The 24,852-nt window shown below is 42.7% G+C and overlaps 2 protein-coding genes and 1 long non-coding RNA gene across 3 annotated transcripts; 1 reads left to right on the top strand and 2 right to left on the bottom strand.

Moving 5' to 3' along the window:
- Positions 1-212: 212 nt before the first annotated feature.
- On the bottom strand, positions 213-2,272 carry LOC125884871 (uncharacterized). The gene is made up of 3 exons (XR_007448769.1): positions 2,137-2,272; positions 892-1,013; positions 213-677 (listed from the first exon to the last, which is right to left on the bottom strand). It is a non-coding gene; the product is annotated as an uncharacterized LOC125884871 (long non-coding RNA).
- A 4,602-nt stretch (positions 2,273-6,874) lies between these two features.
- Positions 6,875-9,490, top strand: LOC125884854 (pro-opiomelanocortin-like). The gene is made up of 3 exons (XM_049570114.1): positions 6,875-6,991; positions 7,970-8,100; positions 8,765-9,490. The coding sequence occupies exons 2-3, from the start codon at positions 7,984-7,986 to the stop codon at positions 9,275-9,277; spliced, it is 630 nt and encodes a 209-aa protein (XP_049426071.1). The 5' UTR covers positions 6,875-6,991; positions 7,970-7,983; the 3' UTR covers positions 9,278-9,490.
- Positions 9,491-10,031: 541 nt separating this feature from the next.
- On the bottom strand, positions 10,032-24,845 carry LOC125884816 (protein EFR3 homolog B-like). Its single transcript, XM_049570056.1, has 23 exons — positions 24,663-24,845; positions 23,352-23,682; positions 19,014-19,090; positions 18,338-18,465; positions 18,103-18,253; positions 17,843-17,964; positions 17,013-17,162; positions 16,833-16,928; positions 16,656-16,734; positions 16,311-16,446; positions 16,074-16,226; positions 15,874-15,985; positions 15,736-15,787; positions 14,956-15,128; positions 14,727-14,802; positions 13,851-14,012; positions 13,642-13,773; positions 12,674-12,741; positions 12,443-12,576; positions 11,351-11,442; positions 11,229-11,277; positions 10,972-11,078; positions 10,032-10,255 (listed from the first exon to the last, which is right to left on the bottom strand). Exons 2-23 carry the CDS (start codon positions 23,611-23,613, stop codon positions 10,124-10,126), a joined length of 2,643 nt encoding a protein of 880 aa, XP_049426013.1. The 5' UTR covers positions 23,614-23,682; positions 24,663-24,845; the 3' UTR covers positions 10,032-10,123.
- Positions 24,846-24,852: the final 7 nt, after the last annotated feature.

The following is a 24,852-nucleotide window of genomic DNA, read 5'->3' as shown; positions in this document are numbered from 1 at the left end:
GCCTGGTCTGGTTGCAGTTCATTTTCTTTATACAAGTTCTTCGGATGTTTAAACCCGGGTTGTTGTCTACCTCAAATGATGTGTCCATTCCTGGATTACCCTGTAAGTTATTCATATTCCTTCAGTCGGGGTCCTCAGGTCAAAGGTTCATCCATAAAAATGAATCCAAGTTGTGAGGATTGTTTCAACAGGACAAAGTGGTTTTGTGTCGGTGTTCCCAGTGCTGTAACTCTCTCTGATGCTCCGTCTGTCAGAGTTAGACCAAATTAATGACTCATAATTTATATGTTATCTGGAGCCTAATTCTTAAAGAACTAATATTCAGACTGGTTTAAAAACACTTGGACTGTATTTCCTGATCTTTGCTGAGCAGCAGTTTGTGTGACAGGAATTAAAGGCCTGTCTCAAATACAGGCCTGTTGACTTCAGTCAGTGAAGCTATTAAGTGAAGTTTCACTGTATTTTTGTTCTTCTTTGCTCTTCACTTCCATTATTTCACCACAGATTATATGTGCATGAATCAGTGGGTTGAATCAGCGGCCCACAGATTCAGCAGAGATGATAAACGCCATCTCAGGTGGATCAGATGAAGATTATCTGCCGGCGTGGTTTCACAGCGACGATAACTTCAGACTCTTCAGGCTCCTTGTTGGGACGAAGCTCAAGTGAGGACTCACCTGAGGAGACAAAACTGTGATGAGTCATGGTTAAAATATCAAATATCTACAGTCAGACCGCCGTAAACGTTCCTGATCACACTCCTGCTCCTGAGAGGATCAACTGCTTTTATATTAATGACCCTGTGACCTTTCCTCTGGCGCCACCCACAGGACAAACTCTACATCTTTAGCTCCAAGAAAAGTCAAATCACCACGACAAACTCATACATACCGTGTAATCCATCAGAAGGGAAGCTGTCTTTAATTATTCCAGGACATCGTGATGAGGGCCGAGTTTCTATCATATCTAGACCTGAAGGATCTGCACCTCCTTTTGCCTCCATCGTTACAGCTCTGTAAGACAGAGAGGACGGTCAGGTGTGTCGGCTCCACCGAGGTCAACACTGTGTCGATATTTAGCTTTTTGTGTAGTATATATATATGAATTTTATATGTTATACTTGTGCGTTACTGTGTGGCAGATACATTAAAACTTTACACTTCAACAACAACAACAACAACAACGCTGTGGTTAACAATAACTTTATTATTATGGTGTGGGAGAGATCATGTTTGAGCCTAAAAATCCAACTTTGACGTCACTGTCCTGACAGGAAACGCAGTGACGTCTCGGTAAAACACAACTGCTTTTGGTTCCAATAAAGCTGCTGGAAGAAAAGTGACAGGACGCTAAGTCACAACCATGGCAGCATGGCAGGCGTCCCTCCGAGGTCAGGTCTCCTAGTCAGCTCATATACTACGTATCTTTAGTAACACTGATATGTATGAAATGTACAATTAAACATGTTCCTGGAGGAATGTCAACATTGTCTTCTGGTAACTGGGGTGAGTTTGTTAGCAGTTTAAACTGTGCAACACTTTATACACAACCCACCTCCACCAGTGCCGCTCACACATTAATGCATCAGCATTAATAGTCCCTTTATATATAAAGAACCAATGCCTGAGAACCATCTTGAGGATCTCATGGCGAGACCCACATCACCAACAATGAGGTGATGAGAAGGGCAGGGGTGGCGCTAGTGTCTGACATGGTCTCTGACAAGAGAAGAAGAATGGTTGGACACGTACTCTGACTGCCAAGAGAGAGACCAGCAATGGACTGGGTGCCTGAGGGCGGCAAGAGGAAGAGAGGGAGGCCAAAGAAGACGTGGAGACAGACATTTAAGGAAGACCTAAGATTGGTGTCAGCTGGCATGGTGCAAGGAGGGTCGCAAGGGTCCAGAGCAACTGGAGTGGACTCGTCACCCAATGTTCCAACAGGAATGGGAGGAACTAAGTATAAGTAAGTAAGATATATAAATATTAAGACTGTGACAGGAAGCATACAGCACAATGAGAACTTTCATCTTTGTTACTTTAAGATGAAAGTTCTCATTGTGCTGTATGAGAACTTTCATCTTTGTTACTTTAAGATTTACGTTGTTGTATACGAGTGTTTCCTCCTCCCTCTGACCTGAGAGCAGCTTTGCTCCTCTGTGAGGCGCAGCTCCACTTCACACTTCAGCTAGATCTCGCCATCCTTCCTGGAGAACTGGAACATGTTGAAAGAGAAGGAGTTGGACGTTCCCTCGTCGCTTTCCTCCTCCTGCTCCTCCGTCGAGTCTTCGCCACATCTGCTCAGAAACAGGAAACCACACATGATGACATCAGCAGCTGATCCTGGCAGCCACTGACAGAGTCTCACCTGCCAACGATGAGGTCATATGGTGAAACTCCATCAGCTGACTGCTCTCTGGTTGCATGGCAGGATCTGGTCACCATGGCGACCTTGCTGTCATCCAGCCCTGTCGTCACCCAGATCTTCTGGAGTCCATAACGTTATCATCCAGTCCATCAACCAAACGTATCTTTCTATCACGAATGAAGTGGTAAATGTTAAAACAAGGTGAGGTTGAAGCACAGGGGCTGACATGGTGGATAAATGTATGTGTGTGTGTGTGTGTGTGTGTGTGTGTGTGTGTGTGTGTGTGCTGGTCTGGATGTGTAAATATGCAACCCTCTGTTACACCTTCTGAATAACAACTTTATAATGTGACGATAAATCAGACGTTTTAAAATATTTCCAGTCTGTGTCAGTCACTTGCTAAAAGAAGGAAGTCTAACCCATCATGACTTGTCATGACCGTGGCTCCACAGGGACGTGACGAACAGAAACAACATCTCTTTTGTGCTTGTTGAGAGCACGTGTCAACTTCCAGGGCTCAGAAAATATAGCCAATGTCATAAATGTGTCTAATAATGACGATGATGATGATGATAATGATGATAGTAATGTTAATCATGACAATACTAACAACAGCTATTATAATAACATTGAATATAAAAACACTGATGACAGTAATACATATATGTATATTAAAGGGTTTTTTTTGGGGGGAGTTTTTCCTGATCAGCTGTGAGGGTCATAAGGACAGAGGGATGTCGTATGCTGTAAAGCCCTGTGAGGCAAATTGTGATTTGTGATATTGGGCTTTATAAATAAAATTGATTGATTGATTGACATGTAGCTGAGCGTGTTAAGGATCTGACCTGAATACATTCATGTTTTTCAAAGAAAAATTAATGGTTTTATTTTCTATTATTTTCCCCTCAGACCTGTCTCTGTCGATGGACGTCCCCTCCTGCTTCAGCTCTTCTTTGAACAAAGTGTATTTTTAATAGAGATTAATGGAGATGAAGACGTCACAGAAAGCCTGAATGATTGAAATGAGTGCAGCTGGTAAGTAAAGTGCTTCCACTCGTTAAAATGTCTCTGCCAGAGTGTGTGTTTGTGTTTGTAATGGCCTGAATGGAGAGTCAAGGCTGTGTGAGCGCACTAATGGCTTTATATTTACCTGCCCGCCCACAGACGCTGCTCAGTTTGTGCCATTACATAAACAAAACAAAACAAAAAAAAAACACTTTAGAGAAACGACTGCTGTGACCAACTGACCTGAAAAACGTAGGCTTCGGTTCAGCTGCAGAGAACGACTAACCACTATTAATGAAATCTGAAGAAACGATTGACGACTATAAAATCTGACTATTTATAAAATCTGAAGAAACGCCTGACGACTATTTATGAAATCTGAAGAAATGACTGATGACTATTTATAAAATCTGAAGAAATGACTGACGACTATTTATAAAATCTGAAGAAACAACTGACGACTATTTATAAAATCTGAGGAAACGACTGACGACTATAAGATCTGAAGAAACAACTGACGACTATTTATAAAATCTGAAGAAACGACTGATGACTATAAAATCTGAAGAAACGACTGATGACTATTTGTAAAATCTGAAGAAACGACTGACGACTATTTATAAAATCTGAAGAAATGACTGACGACTATTTATAAAATCTGAAGAAACGACTGATGACTATTTATAAAATCTGAAGAAACAACTGACGACTATTTATAAAATCTGAAGAAATGACTGACGACTATTTATAAAATCTGAAGAAACGACTGACGACTATTTATAAAATCTGAAGAAACGACTGATGACTATTTATAAAATCTGAAGAAATGACTGACGACTATTTATAAAATCTGAGGAAATGACTGACGACTATAAGATCTGAAGAAACAACTGACGACTATTTATAAAATCTGAAGAAACGACTGACGACTATTTATAAAATCTGAAGAAACAACTGACGACTATTTATAAAATCTGAAGAAACGACTGATGACTATTTATAAAATCTGAAGAAACAACTGACGACTATTTATAAAATCTGAAGAAACGACTGATGACGTTAAAAACAAAAGCAACATGTGCCAGGACAGAAATGGACAAGAGGAGACGGGATGACGCAGGACAGGATGGGACGACCTGGACTGGACGGAGCGAGGAAAGGCGAGGGACAAGGTGAAACGAGACAAGACAAGACGTGAGGAGGCAAAGTGAGGGGCAAGGCAAGCTGTGACAGGACATGAGATAAGATACAAGATGGGACAAGATGGGACGACATGAGACTAAAGAAACCAAGACGAGACGGGACAAGATATAAGAAAAGATAAAAGATAAGATGAGATATAAGACAAGAAATGACATGACAAGACACAACACACGACATTAACAAGAAGACATTACAAGACGAGACAGGACAGGACAGGACAAGACACAACACAAGATATAATAAAAGAAGACAGGACAGGACAGGACAAGACACAACACAAGATATAATAAAAGAAGACAGGACAGGACAGGACAGGACAGGACAGGACAAGATATAAAAGGGGTTAAAGGGAGGGTCCAAAGGACAGAGGGATGTCGTATGCCTGGGGTGCCCAACCAGTCGATCACGATCAACTAGTAGATCACAGAAGCCAAAAAATCGAAAACCTACCATTTTCATTCAGAGCGCCATTTCAAAACAGTGCACAAAAGCTACGAGACAGATTTTCCTGCTAAAACTGATCTACACACTCGCAAAGTGCGGGAATTGTAGAGTCAGCTTGCAGCGCAGCAGTCTATTTTTACCAGGCCCAACACCAAGGGTAAGGCAGCAACGATCGCATCATATCGAGTCAGTCACCTTCTTGCTAAACACAAAAAGTCTTTCAAGGACGGTGAAGTTGTGAAAGAAGCATTTATTGAGGCTGCAGATGCACTCTTTGATGAGTTTAAGAACAAAACGGAGATCGTTGCCGCTATTAAGGATGTGCAGTTATCCCGAAATATTGTGAGGCAATGACAGAGGATGTCGGGGGGCAACTGAAGAAGGACATTGAGGCATGTGAGTGTTTCTCCCTCCAGTTCAACAAGTTGACTGATATGGTGGATATGGCACAGTTATGTGTTTTCATTAGAATGTTTTTTGAAGATATGAGTGCCAAAGAAGAGCTACTCACAATTTTGCCATTGAAAGGACATACAAGAGGCGAAGATGTTTTCAGCACTTTCATGGAGTTTGTTAACAAGAGCCAACTGCCTCTCTTCAAGCTCATCTCCATCACAACTGATGGTGCTCCAGCGATGGTAGGCCACACTAGTGGGTTCATTGCACTGTGCAAACAAAAGTGAATCTTTCCCAGACATCCTTAATTATCATTGTATAATTCACCAGCAAGCATTGTGTGGGAAGATTTTAAACATGAAAGAAGTGATGGATGTTGCTATGAAGATCGTGTGCTCTGTTCGGGCCAGGACTCTACAGAGGAGGTTATTCAGGGTTCACTTGGAGGAGACAGGTGCAGAACACACAGACAAGATAAGACACAGCAAGACACTACAAGACGAGACAGGACATAAGACAAAACCCAACACAACACGGCAAGATAAGATATAAGACAAGACAGTTAATAAGACAAATCCTGACACAACACATCAAGACAGGATATAAGACAAGGAATGACAGGACAAGACAAGACAGTTTGGACATTCTAATGGACATAGAGCCTCAAGGTGGATCCAGGTGTTAGAGCCTCAGAGACTATTGGACATTGAGTCTTACAGAGTACCCAGATGGTCGTAACATTCTCCATGTGTCGCGGGCCGTTCGTTTTCTGAGATAAAACCCTGAGACTTCAGACAAAGGCAAGAAGCTGCAGCAGGTGTGTGAGTGTGTAACTGTACACCTCCACCTGCGCGTCTCAATCCCGTCTCCCCTCTGGTGACGGCATGTCAGTTCCGTGTTAATCTGCCAAACCTGCCGGCTGACATTTAACACCGCAGCGGTGAACGGAGGTTCATACAGTGGACCTTCATCCTGGGAAGACGTGGTACAGTCTGAAGCTCGCTTAATTCAATTCATTTCAATTTTATTTATAAAGCCCAATATCACAAATCACAATTTGCCTCACAGGGCTTTACAGCATACAACATCCCTCTGTCCTTATGACCCTCACAGCTGATGGACGGCTTAAAGGACGACTGTGTTGCTTTTTTAATTTGTCTTAACTGAATCTGTTGTCCCGATAAAGGCTGGAAACACACACAGCAGATAAACATGACATCATAAAGTCTGTTTATTCAAAAATGTAAAATACACTACAAATCATAAATCTTTGTCCTGATGTGGCAACGAGACAAAAACTGGACATGATTGAGTGATCAGAGTCTGGAGTCACAAGGACGTCATGGTGGAGAGTCCGCATGTGTGTTTGTGGGGGAGTGTGTGTGTGTGGGGGGGTGATAGTTCATTGATTTTGTGTGTGTGTGTGTGTGTGTGTGTCCTTGGCCGACAGAGTACAAAAGTGAGCAGAATTGTCAGAACGACAGAACTCTCCGTCCAACGGCCAAACAGCAAGAAAGCACCAGCAATAAGAGACAGAAGAAAAAGAGACAAGGAGACAAGGAGAAGGGACAGCGTGGTGAGAATACTCATTATTATTTACATATTCTTTTTTTTCCAGTTAATTTCCAAACCTTAATGCCATCTGAGTTAGAAAACATCCACTGAATGAGCACTAACTGAAACAGAAGTCAGAAATTGAAATTTTTAAAATTAAATAAATAATGATTAATATGACAGAATCTATGGAAAAATTTATGGAAGTGATGGAACGTTTATATAAAACAAAATCTTTAAAACATTACAGAGAATATTAATTTAAAAATATAAATTATGAAGGATAAGCTTTGTTAAAAATATATCTATTATATTTTTATTAAATGTAAAGAACTATATCAATAAATGAAATATAATAATATGTGCAATAAATACAGAAACACCAAAATAATCAAATTAATAATCAAAATAAAGATTTAGGTATAACTAAGGAATACAATATATAAATACAATATTCATAAAAAAAAATAAATTGAAAATATCCAAGTAATTTTATTAACTCTTTTTTTAACCATTTTTTAAATCTTGTTTGTACATTTTGATTATTCTAATTATGGTTATCACTTTCTTTTACATGTTTTTATTGTTATTACTTTTTTACAATTTAAAACCCTTTTTTTTAATCCTTTTTTTTCATTATTAATACTTTTCAGGAGTTTTACGTTTAACTAAGGAATTATTTTATTGTAATTTATTTATATATATTTTTATTTTTTTTTTTACCTTTTTAACTTTTAAAATTGTTATTACTTTTTTACTGTTTATTGCTTCATTTTCCTTCTTTCCTTCTTCTTTTATATTTTATCTTTATATATATATATATATATATATATATATATATATATGACATTATTTTGATGTGTGTATTTTAAATATATTTAGATATATTGGTTTTTATTTTTTCATTATAAATGTATGATGAAAATTATTAAAGTATGAAATGAAAACCTCAAAATATGACCAGTCTTCATGTGCGATGTGTCTGTGTCTCTCTAATTAGCCAGGGGCAGGAACATGTGTCTTGTGTGGCTATTGGTGGCCACTGTTGTTGTGGGCGTGGCCAGAGGAGCTGTCAGTCAGTGCTGGGACCATCCAAGGTGCCAGGAGCTGAACTCTGAGAGCAGCGTGATGGTAACATAATCATTTACATTTATAGCTGTTATTATAACTGTTTATTAGACACACTTAACACACGGGAATATCTTTACCACTATATTCTCTCCCAAAAACAATAATTTGTCTTTGTTGGTATTTCATTTCTTCTTTTTTTTTTACCTGTTTGTTTTATTTTCCTTCGTTAAAATGGCGACTATCTGATTATTTTACTTTTATTTTTTCATAATTATTTTATAAATAATAGTTTTTGTAATTTCTTTGAATACTTTTTACCTTTTAAAAAAATATAATTACTATTTTACCTTTTTAAAAGCAGTTTTTAACTTTTTTTAATATTTAATAACTATTACTTTTTTCCCCTTTGTTTCTTGTTTGTACTTTTTTTTCAATTCCAATAATGGTTATTGCTGTTTTTTGTTACTTTTTATAAATACTTTTTTTTTTTTAATTAGTTTTTCTTCATTATTTTTTTTATTCTTTAACTATCATATATTGTTATATTTTTTCCATGGTTGTTAATACATTTTTATTCTACTTCACACATACAAAAAAAACTCCAATTAAAAACATTACCTTCAGTCCTGAAGTGTTGCACTGTTTCAACATAATAATAACAAAATAATAATGAAATTAAATTTGATTTCCCACCTCTCCATCTCTGTCTCACCTCTTCCTGCAGGAGTGCATCCAGCTGTGTTGCTCCGACCTCACCGCCAAGATCCCTGTCATCCCCGGCAATGCCCACCTCCAGCCTCCTCCTCCCTCAGAACCCTCCTCCTCCTCCTCCTCCTCCTCTCAGGCCAAACGCTCCTACTCCATGGAGCACTTCCGCTGGGGGAAGCCCGTTGGTCGGAAACGCCGCCCGGTCAAAGTCTACACCTCCAATGGCGTGGAGGAGGAGTCCACAGAGGTGTTTCCCGGGGAGATGAGGAGGAGGGAGCTGGCCAGTGCGCTGTTGGCAGAAGTAGAGGAGGAGGAGGCGCAGGAGGTGATGGAGAAGGAGCAGCAGCTCCTGGGCAGCAACCAGGAGAAGAAGGACAGTTCATACAGGATGAAGCATTTTGGCTGGAGCGGCCCACCAGCCAGGAAACGCTACGGCGGCTTCATGAAGAGCTGGGACGAGCGCAGTCAGAGGCCGCTGCTCACGCTCTTCAAAACCGTCATCAACAAAGACGGACAGCAGCAGAAGTGACAGGAAGTGACAGAAGAGGACACACATGACTGACAGGCGGCGAAGAGTTCTCATTGGTCAGGGAGGCTCTTTAGAAGACAAATAATGGACCAATGAAAAGCTCTGACGCTGAGCAACTGACAGCGGTAACGACAGAGCAACAAAAATGTTTAGATATTTATTGATTTCTGTAAATAACTGTAAATAAAAACAAAAAAATAGTTTATGAGCAAAAGAAGAATCTGTCGCTTTCTTTTCTATGGTTACCCAATATGTGAATGTTTGTGCCAAATTTAAAGAAATTCCCTCAAAGTGTTTTTGAGATATTGCATTCACAACAATGAGATGGACGTGAGCTCACAGTGACATTGACCTTCGACCACCAAAACCTTATGAGTTTATCGCTGAATCCAAGTGGTTGTTTGTGCCAAATTTGAAAAAAAATCCTGCAAGGCATTTGTGAGATATCGCATTCAGAAGAATAAGAATTAGGTCGCAGTGACATTGACCTTTGACCACAAAATTCTAATCAGTTCACTGTTGAATCCAAGTGGATGTTTGTGCCAAATTGAGGAAATTCCATCAAGGCGCTCCTCAGATATTGTGTTTATGAGACTGCACTGGTGGAACTGCGCTGTCAGAACATTAACATCACAGCTCATGGATGAAAAGAAACAACAAACATTTGATGTTTTATTGGTGCAGAGCTCAAACTGAAGGAGCAACAGACATTAAAACAGGAAACACCAGAGAAGGTTAACAACAGGTTGGTCAATCAGTCCCTTAGTTAAATCTGATTCATCTCCTTTCCTACCTCCTTCCTCTGCCACCTACAAGGACACATCACACAAGGAAAGGAAAGAAGGTCTAATAGACACAGAGGTCAGGAAACTTCATCTCGTAGAGAGGGGTTGAGCGAGGCGGTGAGTGTCCAGACGGAGACGGAGGAGGACGGATGATCAAGTCGAAGACCTGGTCCAGTTTAGCCTGAAGCAACGTCTGCAAGGACAGAAAGTACCGTGTGACAGCTTTATGACATTCAAAAATCAATCCAGACTTTAGTCCCTGACTGAGGTCAGTTTCCACTGCAGCTCTAATCCAAGGATCTAACCAGTTAATCGCTGAGTCCAAGTGGACGTTTGTGCCAAATTTGAATAAATTCCTTCAAGGCAGTTATTGGGATATCACAATCACAAGAGCAAGATAGATGCAAGGCCACAGTGACCTTTAACCACCAAAATATAATCAGTTCATTGTTGAGTCCAAGTGGACATTTGTGCCAAATTTGAAAAAATTCCTTTCAGGTGATCTTGAGATATTCCGTTCACAAAAATAGGAATAAGATCACAGTGACTTTTGAGAACGACATTTGTGCCATATTTAAAGGAATTACCTCAAGGTGTTAAGATATCCCATCCACAAGAATAAAAATGAGGTCACAGTTACCTCGACACTTGACAAACAAACTATAATCAATTCATTCTTGAGTCCAACCTGACGTTTGCACCAAAGTAAGTAAATGAGTCAGACAGAGAGGTCACAACATCACTGCTGGTAAAACCTCCTGATCCTGATCAGGTGCAGACAGACTGACTCATCTACCCACCTGGTTTCAGGTATCAGCTGACTGACCGGTAGAGTACCAACCATCCAGACCACCCAGCTCTTGAGTTGACCTTTGAATAACCTAGTCTCAGAGGTCAGAGGTCACTCACCCTGGCTCCACAATGAGCGGCGATTTCCTCAAACGGAGCCGTCTGAAACCTCTCCACCACCTGCATCCTCCTCCGCCTCTCCTCCTCCTCCACACTCCCTCTGTCCTCTGGAGAACAATTAAAGAATAAAACATTATCTTTAAATGAAGCTGTGTTTAATTTCACCACGTCTCTGCACATTAGCTGCAGTTACTAGAGTTAAAGGTCCAGTGTGAAGGACGCAGAGGGACATATGTTTAGATATATGATTCAGTTACCAATGGCATTCTTCAGTGTCTCGAAGGTGATCTGCTCCACCTGAGGTTTCTACACAAGAGAGAGATATCAGCAGACAGACAAACAAACTGAAGGACAGATGGACGGACAGACAGACAGGTACCTGCTCTGTATCAGGACAGTACTGAGGGTCCATGTCTATCTGCAGAGAGATGACGTCCCCAATACTCTTCCTCTTGGACAGACGGTCCTCATCTGAAACACACACAGTGGGTCTGTCTTTGTATGTGTTTAAGATCCCTCTGTTTACATTTGATTCTATTGTTGGTCTTATTGTTTTTGCTTTGTTTTTTTCCAGAAAAAGACGATGTGACATCGTAAAGAAAACAGTTTTATGAATAAAGTCTAACACTGTGGTTATCATCTACAGACCGAATCACCGTAACACTGTCCTGACGTGGGACTTAACTCAGGACATGACTTGGGATTTGACACTTGCCATCTCAACTTGTGAATTGACTCAAAATTCAATTGTCTTGACATCAGACTTGACGTGGAACTTGCCTGTCTTGACTTAGGAGTTGACTTAGGACCTGCCTGTCTTGACTGCGGACATAACTCAGGACTTCTTGACAAGGGACTTGACAATCTTGAAATGGGACGCCACAAGTGACTTGACAAGGGACCTACCTTTCTTGACTTTGTACTTTACAATATACTTGCCTGTCTTGACTGTGGACTTAACTCAGGACTTCTTGACAAGGGACTTGTCACTTGACTTGGGACTTGTCTGTTTTGACATAGGACTTGAATAAGAACTTGCCTGTCTTGACTTGGGCATTGACTTAGGACCTGCCTGTCTTGACTGTGGACTTAACTCAGGACTTCTTGACAAGGGACTTGAAATGGGACTTTACTCTGAACCTGCCTTTCTTGACTTGGGCATTGACTTAGGACCTGCCTTTCTTGACTTGGTACTTGAAAAAGAACCTGCCTATCTTGACTACAAAACAGACTCGAGACTTGCCTGTCTTGACTCAGGACTTGACACGGGCTTTGCCCTTCACAACTTGGGACCTGAATCTGGTCTTAACTTGGGAACTTCTTCAGTTCAGGAGGACTAAAGTTCAGTGTTTTGTGTGCCGCTCCCTGCAGTAGTGGCTGGACTTGAAGTCTCAGTGAAACAACAATGTCGTTACCTAGCAACCAAAAGACGCTGTGAAACAGTCTGTATGTGTACAAAATGTGTGTGTACCTGTTATCTGAGGTGTGTAGGGTGTGTTGAGGCGTTCGATGTGTGTGCTGTAGCTGCTTCCTGTCAGAGCTTCACAGATCTTCGACTGGATGAACAGAAAGGTTTCGTCTACCTTCAGCTCACCTTCTGGCAGTCTGACACACACACACACACTTAATAAATTCTGGTGGCAGACACAAAGACTATTTTAAATACAAGGCTTCTCATGTTACATAAACACGGTATCTGTACCTGGGCTTGTCACAAAAAACGTCTTCAGGCAGCAGGTGTGATGCGCCACCCTGGCGACTTTCGATCACCTGCGCACACACAAACTAAATTTTAGAATACGATTCCTCTCTGTAGATTCAACTACACAACAGGAAATAATCAGCACTACCTTAACACCTGCAGCGGAAAAAGGACCTGTTAATGTAGCAGGAATATTATTCACTCGGGACCTGCCTGTCCTGTCTTGGGACTTGACTCTGGACTTCACTGTCCTGACTTAGGGCTTGACTTTGGACTTGCCTGTACTGACTGAAGACTTGACTCAGGGCTTGCCTGTCCTGACATAGAACTTGACTCTGGACTTCACTGTCCTGACTTAGGGCTTGACTTTGGACTTGCCTGTACTGACCGAAGACTTGACTCTGGACATGCATGTCCTGTCTTGGGATTTGACTCAGGACTTGCCTGTCTTGACTTGGGACCTGACTCAGGGCTTGCCTGTCCTGACATAGAACTTGACTCTGGACTTACCTGTGTTGACTTGGACTTGACTTTAAAATAGCCTGTCTTGACTCTAGACTTGACTCAGGACTTGCCTGTCTTGACCAGGAACTTTACTGTCTTCACATAGGACTTAAAAAGGGACCTGTCTACCTTGACTTGTGACTTGACTGAGGACTTTCCTGTCTTGACTTGGGACCTGACTCTGGATTTCACTGTCCTGACGAGTGACTTGACTGTGGAATTGCCTGTGCTGAGTTAGGGCTTGACTCTGGACTTGCCTGTGTTGACTTGGGACTTGCCTGTCTTGATTTGGGATTTAACTTGGGAGTTGCCTGTCCTGACTTGAGATTTGACTCAGGACTTGCCTGTTTTGACTTGGGATTTAACTAACTACTTGCATGTCTTGACTACTGAATAGACTGTGGACTTGCCTGTCTTAACTTAAGCCCTGACTCGAGACTTGCTTGTCCCTACTCGGGATTTACCTGCGTGACATGATGGTGGAGAGGTGGAGGAGGACCGAGCTGGGACAACAGGTGGAGGAAGGCGGCGCAGATGGCATGAACTCCACAGCGGTTGAACACTGACAGACACTCCTGATTGGACAATGCCAGCTCCTGACCGGCCAATCACAGTTAGTCAGAGAGCAGCTCAACCTCACCATCATCATTACTATTAAGGAAGCTGTGTGCACCTGCAGAGCAAGGACCAGGCGGATCAGGTCTACCACCACCTCCTCATTGGCCAGTTCCAGACTGACTACAGCAAGCAAGGTGCCAAGGGCCTGGTAGTGGTCCCGCCCACTGCTCTCCTCCTTACAGGTGAGGTAGACGTGACGGTAGAGACGCTGCGCATGCTGCAAGAAGTACAGACGACAGAAACAAGTACTGACAAAAACTGCAGCAGAGTGAGCAATGAGGAATGAGACGAAAGAGATCACAGTAACGCAGACCTTTGACCTGTAACCTTTGACCACCAAAATCTAATCAGTCCACTGGTGAGTCCAAGTGGACACTTGTGCCAAATTGAAGAAATTTCCTTAAGCTGTTCTTGAGATATCTCGTTCATGAGAATGAGACGGATGCAAGGTCAGAGCGACCTTAACCTATGATCTCCAAAATCTAATCAGTTCATTGTTGAGTTCATGTGAACATTTGTGCCAAATTGAAGAAATATCCTCAAGCTGTTCTTGAGATGTCATGTTTAAGAGAATGGGAGAGACATGGTCACAGTGACCTTGACCTTTTGTCCTATGACCACCAAAATATAACGAGTTCATCATCAAGTCCAAGTGGATGTTTGTGCTAAATCTGAAGAAATTCCCTCGAGGCATTCCGTAGATATGGTGTTCACAAGGATGGGACATATGACTCAACAATGAACTGATTAGTTTTTGGTGCTCAAAGGTCAAGGTCACTGTGACCTTGTCTGTCTGCATAAAGAGTAAATCTGATCTTCATGCCTTCATGCCAGCGATAGCTGTGGCCAGTTTTAGGCATCTTATTTTACCTTCCTCATTTTGTATTTTACCTTACCTTTATTTTAAGTACAGGTGTGTATTCATTCTCACCTTCCTGATGAACAAGTTGTCCTGTCGGGAGCACCTGTCCTCCTTCAGCTCCAACGCCGAGACATCAAACGTCACGCTGTAAACACAGACACAGTGACCTACAGACATCCAGCAGCTGTGTGCAGTAACACCTGTCTGCCATGAGGTGGCACCAACCGACCACAGACTTCAACATCACTAGTAAACCCACAAGATCCAGTCCTATCTGATCACCGTGTCTGCGTCATACCTGGCAGCGCCGAGTCTGGTGGCATTGTGGCGTCTGTCAATGAGTGAGGTGAGGATGGAAAGGACCAGCAGACGGATCTCTGGGTCCTCCATCAGAGTGAAGGACAGCAGGGGCTCCAGGAAGGAAGAGGGCAGCGCCGTCAACAAGTTACTGCTTTCATACCGCTCTGACACCTGAGGAGGAGGAAGAAGAGCAGGAGGAGGAGGAGGAGGGGGTGGGGGAAGATACAGGTCATAGACTGTGAAGTCTTTCACACAGAGGAGAGGACTTTTGTAATTATACATGGGTGGGTAATGTGCGGTGTTGTTCAGTCGCTGGTTTTGTAATTACGTAGATCAGTCGGTAGTTTCAAGGGTCGTAGTTTGGTGGTAGTTTGATACCTAAGGTAGTTCAGATGATAAGTTGGTAGTTCAGTAAATATTTTTGTGGGGAGTTAAGTAAGGTGACTGTTTGCTACTAGATTGTATTTCAACTGATAAAGTTGTACTTCAGTAGGTAATGTACATTTTTTTAGTAGGTACTTCAGTAAGTACATTTATAAGTAGGTAGGTTGGTACTTAAGGTATTTCAGTTGATAAGTTGGTAGTTCGGTAAATCTTTCAGTAGGTAGTTAAATAGTAAGGTAGATCAGTAAGAATGTAGTTTGGTACTATAGGTCATTCAGTTGGTAGGTTGGTAGTTCAGTAAATTGTTCATTAAGTATTTTGGTAGGTAGTACATTCAGCAGCTAGATCAGTAGTTGGAAAGTGTGGTACTGTAGGTAGATCAGAGTCACCTCACCTGGAGCAGAGACTTGAGCAACATCACCTGGATCATTCTGCTGCCTTCAAACCTGAAACACACACAGACATGTGACCACTCTACACGTGTTCGTCTGCAGCTGGTACGAATGTTTAAAACATGGAACGGGGGCTCTACCCGGCGTTGGGTGACCCCAGGGCGGGGTAGATTCCAGGAATGGGGATCTTTCCCATGATGAACAGCATGACCTCTGACCTCTGGTAGACGGGCAGCGTGTTGGCGAAGGATCCTGGACAGAGACCGTAAATCGAGACAAGCGGTTCCAGTAAAAACTGTTCAGTAACAGCAGGAAAGAAAAAAAACAAGCAGAGCCTCACCGATAGTTTTTATGACGGCGTCCTGCAGCGTCTTCTCTTCAGTCGAGGTGGTTTTGTGTTTTCCGACGTTGTCGTAGTAACCGGTCAGCTGGTAGTCAACGCTCTGCCTGAGCTGTCGCAGTAACGTGTTGAACACCTCCAGCACAGTGGGACCTACATTGTACGTACACACACAGGTAAGTACTGGTGGAAGTGCTACCCTTCATGTGTGCACGCAGCAGATACCAACACACTGACCTACAGATCCAGAAGCTTCTATAACCGCAGCTTCAGACAGGACCTCCACGATCCCAGCTCGGACTGATGCCGGACTCCTGCTGTTAGCGTCCAGGTGACCCAGCAGCTGTTGGATCACCAGGTGGGAGTGCTGGGACTGAGGGGGGGCAGAGTTCACCTCAGTTCAGGCACAACTCAGGTACATCAGTGAAATAAAGTGACAGTCAACACATTTAAGTACAGCTAATGTAAGTTGTAAGTTAAGTAAGTAAGTTAAGGGAAGTACAGTTAAGGGAAGTGTAGTTAAGATGAATCAAGTAGTGTGCTTCAGGAGGTATCAGTACTATAGTCAGTGTACTTACTGACCTGGATAGAGAACATGATGATCTGAAAACACTGAACAGCAAAACTTCTTCCTTCCCAAAGACTGTGACTGTCAAGGTGCCTAAAAACACACACAGAGTACCACTGATACTACTGATACTACAGTGTGTGTGTGTGTGTGTGTGTGTGTGTGTGTGTGTGTGTGTGTGCGTATCTTACATCAGCACAGGTCTGATAGCGTTGTTAATGTGTCCATAAGCAGCACGACTCAACAGCTCCCTGAAACACACCTCAGTCTGCTCCGCTGGAGACTCACTGTACACACACACACACACACACACACAGGTAAGACACCTGACTGAAACATGTGACTCAGTGTCCAGGTAAAACTCTGTGTACCTGTTGGTGTGTGCGCGGCGCTGCAGGTTGACCAGCAGAGCAGGTACGATCTGCTCCATGTGACGAGGCTCCCAAATGTTCACCTGCAGCTCGTCGTCCACCGTCTTCCTGACCACGCCCTGCAGACCACGGATCCCTGAGACACGGATTCTACACACACATACACACATTTAAAACCACTTCAGTTCGAGTTGATGTTTGTGCCAAACTTGAAGAGTCCCCACGAGCTATTCTTCACAGATTATGCTCATGAGTATCTGATGGATCAGGTCACTGTGACCTTGATCTTCAACCACCAAATTCTAATCAGTTTATTGCTATGTCCAAATAGAAGTTTGTGCCAAATTTGAAGAACTGCTACAAGGTGTTCTGGAGATATCGTGTTCACAAAAATGAGACAGACGAGGTCACAGTGACCTTGACCTCTGACCACCAAATTCTAATCAGTTCATCGTGACTTCGAATGGACGTTTGTGCCAAATTTCAAGACATTTCGTGTTCTTGAAGTATTACATTCACAAACATCGAGCAGACCAGGTCACTGTGATCTTGACCTCTAACCACCAAATTCCAATAAGTACATTCTTGAGCCCAAGTTATTTAAAAAAAAAAAAAAAGGTAATTAATTTATTCCATGGCATAACAACTTTATGGGATGTAACTACTGTTCCAGGTATTAGTCAGACCCTCAGATGTTAACAGTATGATTGTATGATTTTTAGTGTTTCGTCTTTAGTTGGTCACCATGGTAACAGAGGGACATTAACCTCGTTATGATGAATGAATGAACTCAGCAGAGGTCGTTAACGAATGGAGGACAGCTCACTGACTTGTTCTGGATGTCGGCGTCTTCGTGTTCCGAGTGACACATCTCACTGAAGCGAGACACAAAGAAGTCGTAGCTGCGGTGATATGACGGCGTGTCCTCCTCGATGTTGGCGAACTTCACAAACTGCACGACAGACGGAGGACGAGTCAGTACAGCTGAGGATTTCAGGACAGAGACATGTACGTGCAGAGGAGGTGGGCAGGATATGGAGGTGTGGTACGTACAGAGGAGGTGGGCAGGATATGGAGGTGTGGTACGTACAGAGGAGGTGGCGAGGATGTGGAGGTGTGGCCTGTCGGCCTCCAGCAGCAGACGTAGCGTACTGAGGAAACTCTCCACCAGCAGGTTGATGCTCTGACAGTGACACGCCAGCAGCAGCTGCTCCATCGCCTCCATCGCTATACACACATACCTGCACACACACACACACACACACGTCAGCCTCCTGTTACACCTGTCAGCATGTTGTTGTTGTCGTGGCGCTGTGTGTACCGACCCGTAGCGGTGGCGGTTCAGCTCTCGGGTCAGTCGCTCCGACAGGTAGGCGGCGATGCGGTCAAGTTTCTCCGGTGCAGACAGAGCAAAGAACGTCAGCTTCTCCATGTTGGCTTTCACCAGCCCGTCCTGAACACACACATCCAGTAACACTGAAGCTTTATGGGGACATCTTGCTCATATTTTTGGTGACAATGTTTTTCATTGGAAAATAATTTGCAGCTGGAAAAAAAATAGGTGATTAATCGCAGTACATCATATGGCAAAACTCAGCATATCACAATATAGCAATAATATCGTGTCATCTGGTGAGTACTTTGTTAAATAATACAATGAAAGAATCATGATAAAAACACAAAAAGCCATGTAGCAATAATACAATAAAAGCAGTAACGTTAAAGTGTGTAATGAGAAAACAAAGTTTTGTTAAAGTAATTTTGTCTTCCTGCAGGCAGACCATGAGAAATAACAAAATCACCTGCTCATGTTAAAGGGTCATTTTGCCCAAATGAACACGTTATGTCACCTGTACGTGTCTCTGTCAATGGAAGTAGTTTTTAGGGATTTGTCTTAAAAAGTTGACCAATCTCAACTATCTGTACAGATGGATACCACTGCCAGCAGACGAGGGTCGTTTTGGGTGAACTGACCCTTTAATTAAACATAGAAGTGTTTACCTCCGGGTCTTCTGGGAAAATATTATCAACCAGTCGCTTGTAGCGAGGACGCAATGCCCAGCAGCAACCGCACAGCCCTGAAACCAGAAGCACAGGTGATGTATAATTAACCAAATAACCTGCATGTCTTTGGACTGTGGGAGGAAGCTGGAGCACCCCGATGACAGGTAATAACAATGATTCTATAGCGTCTTTCAAAACCAGTTACAATTCCTTTCACAAAACACAATACCATAAAATATAGGCCTATATGGTGTTAGATGAATGTCGATATTATTTGTGTGAACTGATTAACAAATATTGTACAACATATTTGAAAAAAAAAAACAAAAAACAAGAAAATATTTTGCAAATATTAAACAAATCTGGAAATACACAAACTGAAAAAAAAATGAAAACACTGTGGCTTAACTAAGAACTGATTTGTGGAATGAGATTTACAAAAAAAAGAATGGATTCACAAGTGAAACATGGAGGAAATCGACTACATATTCAAACAGGAGGCTTCTTGGATCAAACACACGAATTTCAAATTAAAAGCCTGTTTTAAATCAATAAATAAATCCTTATTTCAGCCTCAGGGGGGCAGCAGGGAGTCCATCGACCTCTGATCTGGTTTCCTCCCAAAGTTTCCTCCAGTTTTACCGCTCAGTCTCAGTGCTCAGTGTCATGGGGTTGGAGGTTTGGGGAGATTAAAGGAGAAACAAGATCAGCCAATGGACAGCTGCCAACTCATAACACACACACACACACACACAGACACACACACACAGACACACACACACTACAATGCAGTGGCATTAATACTACGTCTTAATCCTGCGCTGGCTTGTTACATAATGTGTTTATGTTGTTGTGTAGTTAGCGTGAGCTTAAAGAGTCCACACTGTCACTGCAGGTTCAAATCCGCACCGTGACATGTGACAGGCTGTCACACACACACACACACACACACACATATATCTGGGTATCTGATGACTGGCAGTGCGTACATGTGGACCTTGTTTGGACCATTCAGCTGACTCCTCAGGACTTGCCTTACTCTCTGGAGGTGGTGGCTATGGTTGACTTCCTAGCGGCCTCTTCATGATTTATATATATATTTTTCATTCGTTCAGTCATTTTCCATAACAACTTACCCTGTTGGACGTCGCTGGGGGTGGAGCCTATCCCAGCTGACATTGGGTGAAAGGTGGGGTTCACCCTGGACAGGTCACCAGACGATCACAGGACTGACACATAGAGACAGACAACTATATGATCCCCCCACCCTGGATTCAAACCAGGAACCCTCTTGCTGTGAGGTGACATTGCTAACCACCATATATGGTGGCAACTCTGTTGCTGTGGTGAACATCAGCTGACTGGTCCCAGTGGGGATAGTTCATATTTTGCATCTCATCAACCTCTGGTTGTGTAAGCAGTTGCAGTTTGCAGATGTTGGAACACTGGGCAAGGAGTTGTTCCTTTGTTAACTTTGTATCCATGTATCCAACATCGCTCCGACATGTTCTCCCCGTGTCAGTGTGGGTTTCCTCCAGGTGCTCTGACATGTTCTCCCTGTGTCAGCGTGGGTTTCCTCCAGGTGCTCTGACATGTTCTCCCTGTGTCAGCGTGGGTTTCTTCCAGGTGCTCCGACATGTTCTCCCCGTGTCAGCGTGGGTTTCCTCCAGGTGCTCCGACATGTTCTCCCTGTGTCAGTGTGGGTTTCCTCCAGGTGCTCTGACATGTTCTCCCTGTGTCAGCGTGGGTTTCTTCCAGGTGCTCTGACATGTTCTCCCTGTGTCAGCGTGGGTTTCCTCCAGGTGCTCTGACATGTTCTCCCTGTGTCAGCGTGGGTTTCTTCCAGGTGCTCTGGCTTCCTCCCACAGTCCAAAGACACCATTTATATCAATGTACGGTCAAGATACGTTAAATGACACGTACCAGTGTGCATCTCTCCTGCCACACTCTCCCCACAGATCCGCCCACTCACAAGTTGTCCACCAACATTTGTCCTTTCCTTTCCTTTCTCTGAATTAAATTTTTAACATATTCCGCTGTGTATTACTTATCTAATTAAAACGATCATAAAAAGTCAAATAATAATATCTGAAGGGATTCATGACGTTTTTCCAGCAGCATGTTAGCATGTTAACATCAGTAAACATGACAACACATGTCAAGCACACACGTTGAGTTCTACACGTTATGAATCTGTTTTTAAACGTTAAGCTCTAAATATTTTTATCATGACGAAAATATTAAGTCAATATATATGAATGTTTCTCACCGTACATGAAGACGACTCCTGCAGCTCACATCCACACCGTCACCTCCATCACACACACACACACACACACACACACATGTTGTAGTTAATCCTCTGCACACTGACCCCGCCCCTTTCATCCACGGTCAGTTGAAAACCGTCCATCTCCACGTTCTGATTAAATGTTGGAATAAACGATGTTTAAGAGATTCAAGATTATTTCTGCTTATTATTAAAACTGAAAACAGAGAAGTATTAATATTCAGTGTGTGTGTGTGTGTGTGTGTGTGAGTGAGATCCAGGCCATGTGCAGCAGCTCAGCGCTCGATAATCTGCTCTGGATTTATTTATCATTCCAGCAGAAACACAAATCAGAAACCTGCAGGACTGAAGCTGCTTCAGTCGTACTCAACGCGGCACAAACACCCAGACAACACAAGCACAAAACTCAGCTTCACTTTAACAACATACACAGACAGGACACTTGTCTTTTTCTGGACACACTGTCCCCACAAATACGACACGCTAATGTTATTAGCACAAGCCTATAGTATTCTACAATGGAAAAATTAGCCTGGCGACATTGAGTCAAAGTGGACATTTGTGCCAAATTTGAAGAAATTCCCTCAGGGTGATCTTAAAATATCGTGTTCATGAGAATGAGACAGATGAAAGCTGACCTTGACTTTCGACCACCAAAAATGTAATCAGTTAATTATTGAGTCCAAGTGGACATTTGTGCCAAATTTGGAGAAATTCCCTTAAGCTGTTCTTGAGATATCTTAAATTTAACTATTTAACAAAGGTCGTCATAATAACCCTGAATACACATAATGTTATTCATCCCTATAACAGGAAATACTTTTCCCCTCTGTCTCGACATAGAGTCTACATTGTATTCCAACACCATAGCAGATGCAGACTTCCTGTCTATGTTTGTAAACTGAAACCACGTCCCTCAGTGGAAATATGCCATAGGCTTGTGCTAATAACGTTAGCATGTTGTATTTGTTTGGAAAACAAAGACAGTTGTTTTGTCAGTGAACCTTGTGAGCTGTAATGGAGCTGAAACTTGTAACGTTACCTTTGTTAAATGTTGCTGTTGTCCCTGGCTTCATATGAGTGGAGGAAAAGTCCGCTTGCAGCTAGGCTAATTTATACAATGTAAAATGCCATAGGCTTGTGCTAATAACGTTAGCATGTTGTATTCCACAACAACTCGCCGTAGTTTGACGTAAAAAAATATCAAAGTTTAAGCTTGTGAGATTCTGAACTTTACCGGGCTGAATCAGTCTTTTTTTATATATACATCTAGTTTGGTTTTTAAGAAATTGCAGTTTGTATTTCATGATGTTTTTTAGACGCTTCAGATTCAGTGTCTATGGGAGAGAGCAAGAGTGGTGACATCATCGCTAAAGTGGTGACATCATTGCTAGAGTGCTAGAGTGTGAAGGGGCTGGAAGATCTTAAAAATTCTGGAACAATTTGCTCTCAGTGTCACAGTTTTCACTCTACATACAGAATTTATACATCAAAATGGAGGCAAATTGGTGCTGGTCGCAGACATGTGATGATAGAATCACTCACACTTACACATCCGGCTCAGTGGTCCTCCAGGCGAAGGGAGCGCCAATTTTTTTCCTCATTCACCCCTATCTAAACTGAGATGAGAAATTTCTGGAAAACAGCTGGGGGCACCAGATTTCTAACCTGCGACCATGATCACATCTTTGACACTACAAACATAAAAAAGACATCTACGCATTCAGGGGAATCTCCTCTCTCTGGTGGTATCCTCATGTTGACAACTGGACTCATGGTTTTGGCGGCGTAGGCGTAGTTTGAGAGGTTTTGAATCCATTTAAACAGCTGACTCCCTCCTTCACTACTTTAATCTACCATATCCTACCACAGCCTTTACTATGAATACTGGAGTTGATACTTTTGGTTTTATGAATGTTAAATACATAATGTAAATACATAAAATTTTATACACACATAGCGCGGGTTTAGACTAAAGTTGAAAGTTATGGTCTTTGAAAGAGATCCGACACACTAACAAAGACGGGTTTCTGTATCAGTGGTACCTCCGGGTGTCTGATGGTCCAGCACAGAGCAGCAGTCCTGCAGCAGCCTCCGGGGAGCCTGGGACACGGTCGACATGGCGACAGCCCCCGGCAGCGACATCCCCCTGGGCAGGCTGGGTATGGTCACGCCTCGGGGCATGCTGGGTAAACTGGGCAGACTGGGCATGGTGATGCCTCGGGGTAGACTGGGTGCGTCAATGCCCCGGGGCAGGGAGCTGAGCAAAGCCGGCATGGTGGGGAACCTGGGGAGAGTCCCTGGCATCTCTGCGGCCGACGGATGGTGGGTGGATGTTAAGGTCACGTCGTCCTGACGGAGACGAGAAAGTGTGAGCTGAGAGGAGAAGAAGGAGAAGTGAGGGGAGGTGAAACACTCTGCACACATTCCTCCACAGATTAACTCTTTCACCTCAACCCCTCCTCCCAGTGCAGCTCTCATGTACTCTTACTTTATTCTCCGCCTCATACTTTACTACATCTCATTTATCTAAAACCAAAGATATAATATTCTAAATAAATGAGACATAAAATAATAATACAAACATGATTTTGATTTGAACGCAGGACTTTGACCTGTAGAGGATTTTTAGCGCCACCTAGTTTATTGTCTGGTCACATACGCAGACGACGTGTTACTGTTTCATTACGAAACAATAAAAACAGGAAGAGACGAGAATCATGTCCAGTTGTCTCCAATTTAAAGCATGGACTCTTGAGATATGGCCAAAAACATGTTTCGGGAAGTCACAGTGACGTTTGTGCCAAATGCGAGGAAATGCACTCGAGCTGTTTAAGCTGTGAGCAGTTAGCTGTTAGCTTTTAGCAGTTAGCTGTGAGCAGTTACCTGTTAGCTTTATGCAGTTAGTTGTTAGCAGTTAGCTGTTAGCTTTTAGCAGTTAGCTGTGAGCAGTTACCTGTTAGCTTTATGCAGTTAGCTGTTAGCAGGTACATCTTACCTTTAAGCAGTTAGGTGTTAGCAGGTACCTGTTAGCTGCTGGCAGTTAGCTACCTATTTTATTTTTTTTAATGTTTTTCATTTGAACGACGGTGATGTTAAAGGTTGTTTCATAAATGTGAAGCATTGAATTTTTGCTCTTTCAGACGTGAGTTGTAATGAAGGACACCTGTGCTTGTGATGTCAGAGTAGAACACGTACAAATACACAAGTTTACAGCCTCATATTTCCTCTAAAATATGACGTTTAAAGACAGATATTTTGTTACAGTAGCCTTACGTACTGAAGTTAAGAGCAGGACTTTAAACACAGTATGTAGTTGAGTATCAGACAGACGGACAGACAGACAGACGTCCTACCTGCTCGTCTCCAGCGCTGCTCTCTTGCAGTTGTTTCCCTCAGACAAACAAACAGACAGAAGGACAGACAGCTGCTTATGTAACATCTGCTGAGCCTGTACTGACCCAGCAGCTCAGATCAATAATCAATACGTGTGATCGACACACAGCTCTGCACTGACACATGGTGGAGATAAAACTTAGTGTGACA

This window comes from Epinephelus fuscoguttatus, linkage group LG24 (genome assembly GCF_011397635.1).
Source record: "Epinephelus fuscoguttatus linkage group LG24, E.fuscoguttatus.final_Chr_v1".
Taxonomy (NCBI): domain Eukaryota; kingdom Metazoa; phylum Chordata; class Actinopteri; order Perciformes; family Serranidae; genus Epinephelus; species Epinephelus fuscoguttatus.
Note: the sequence above shows the minus strand (reverse complement) of the source record. Positions and strands in the feature narration are given on the sequence as shown.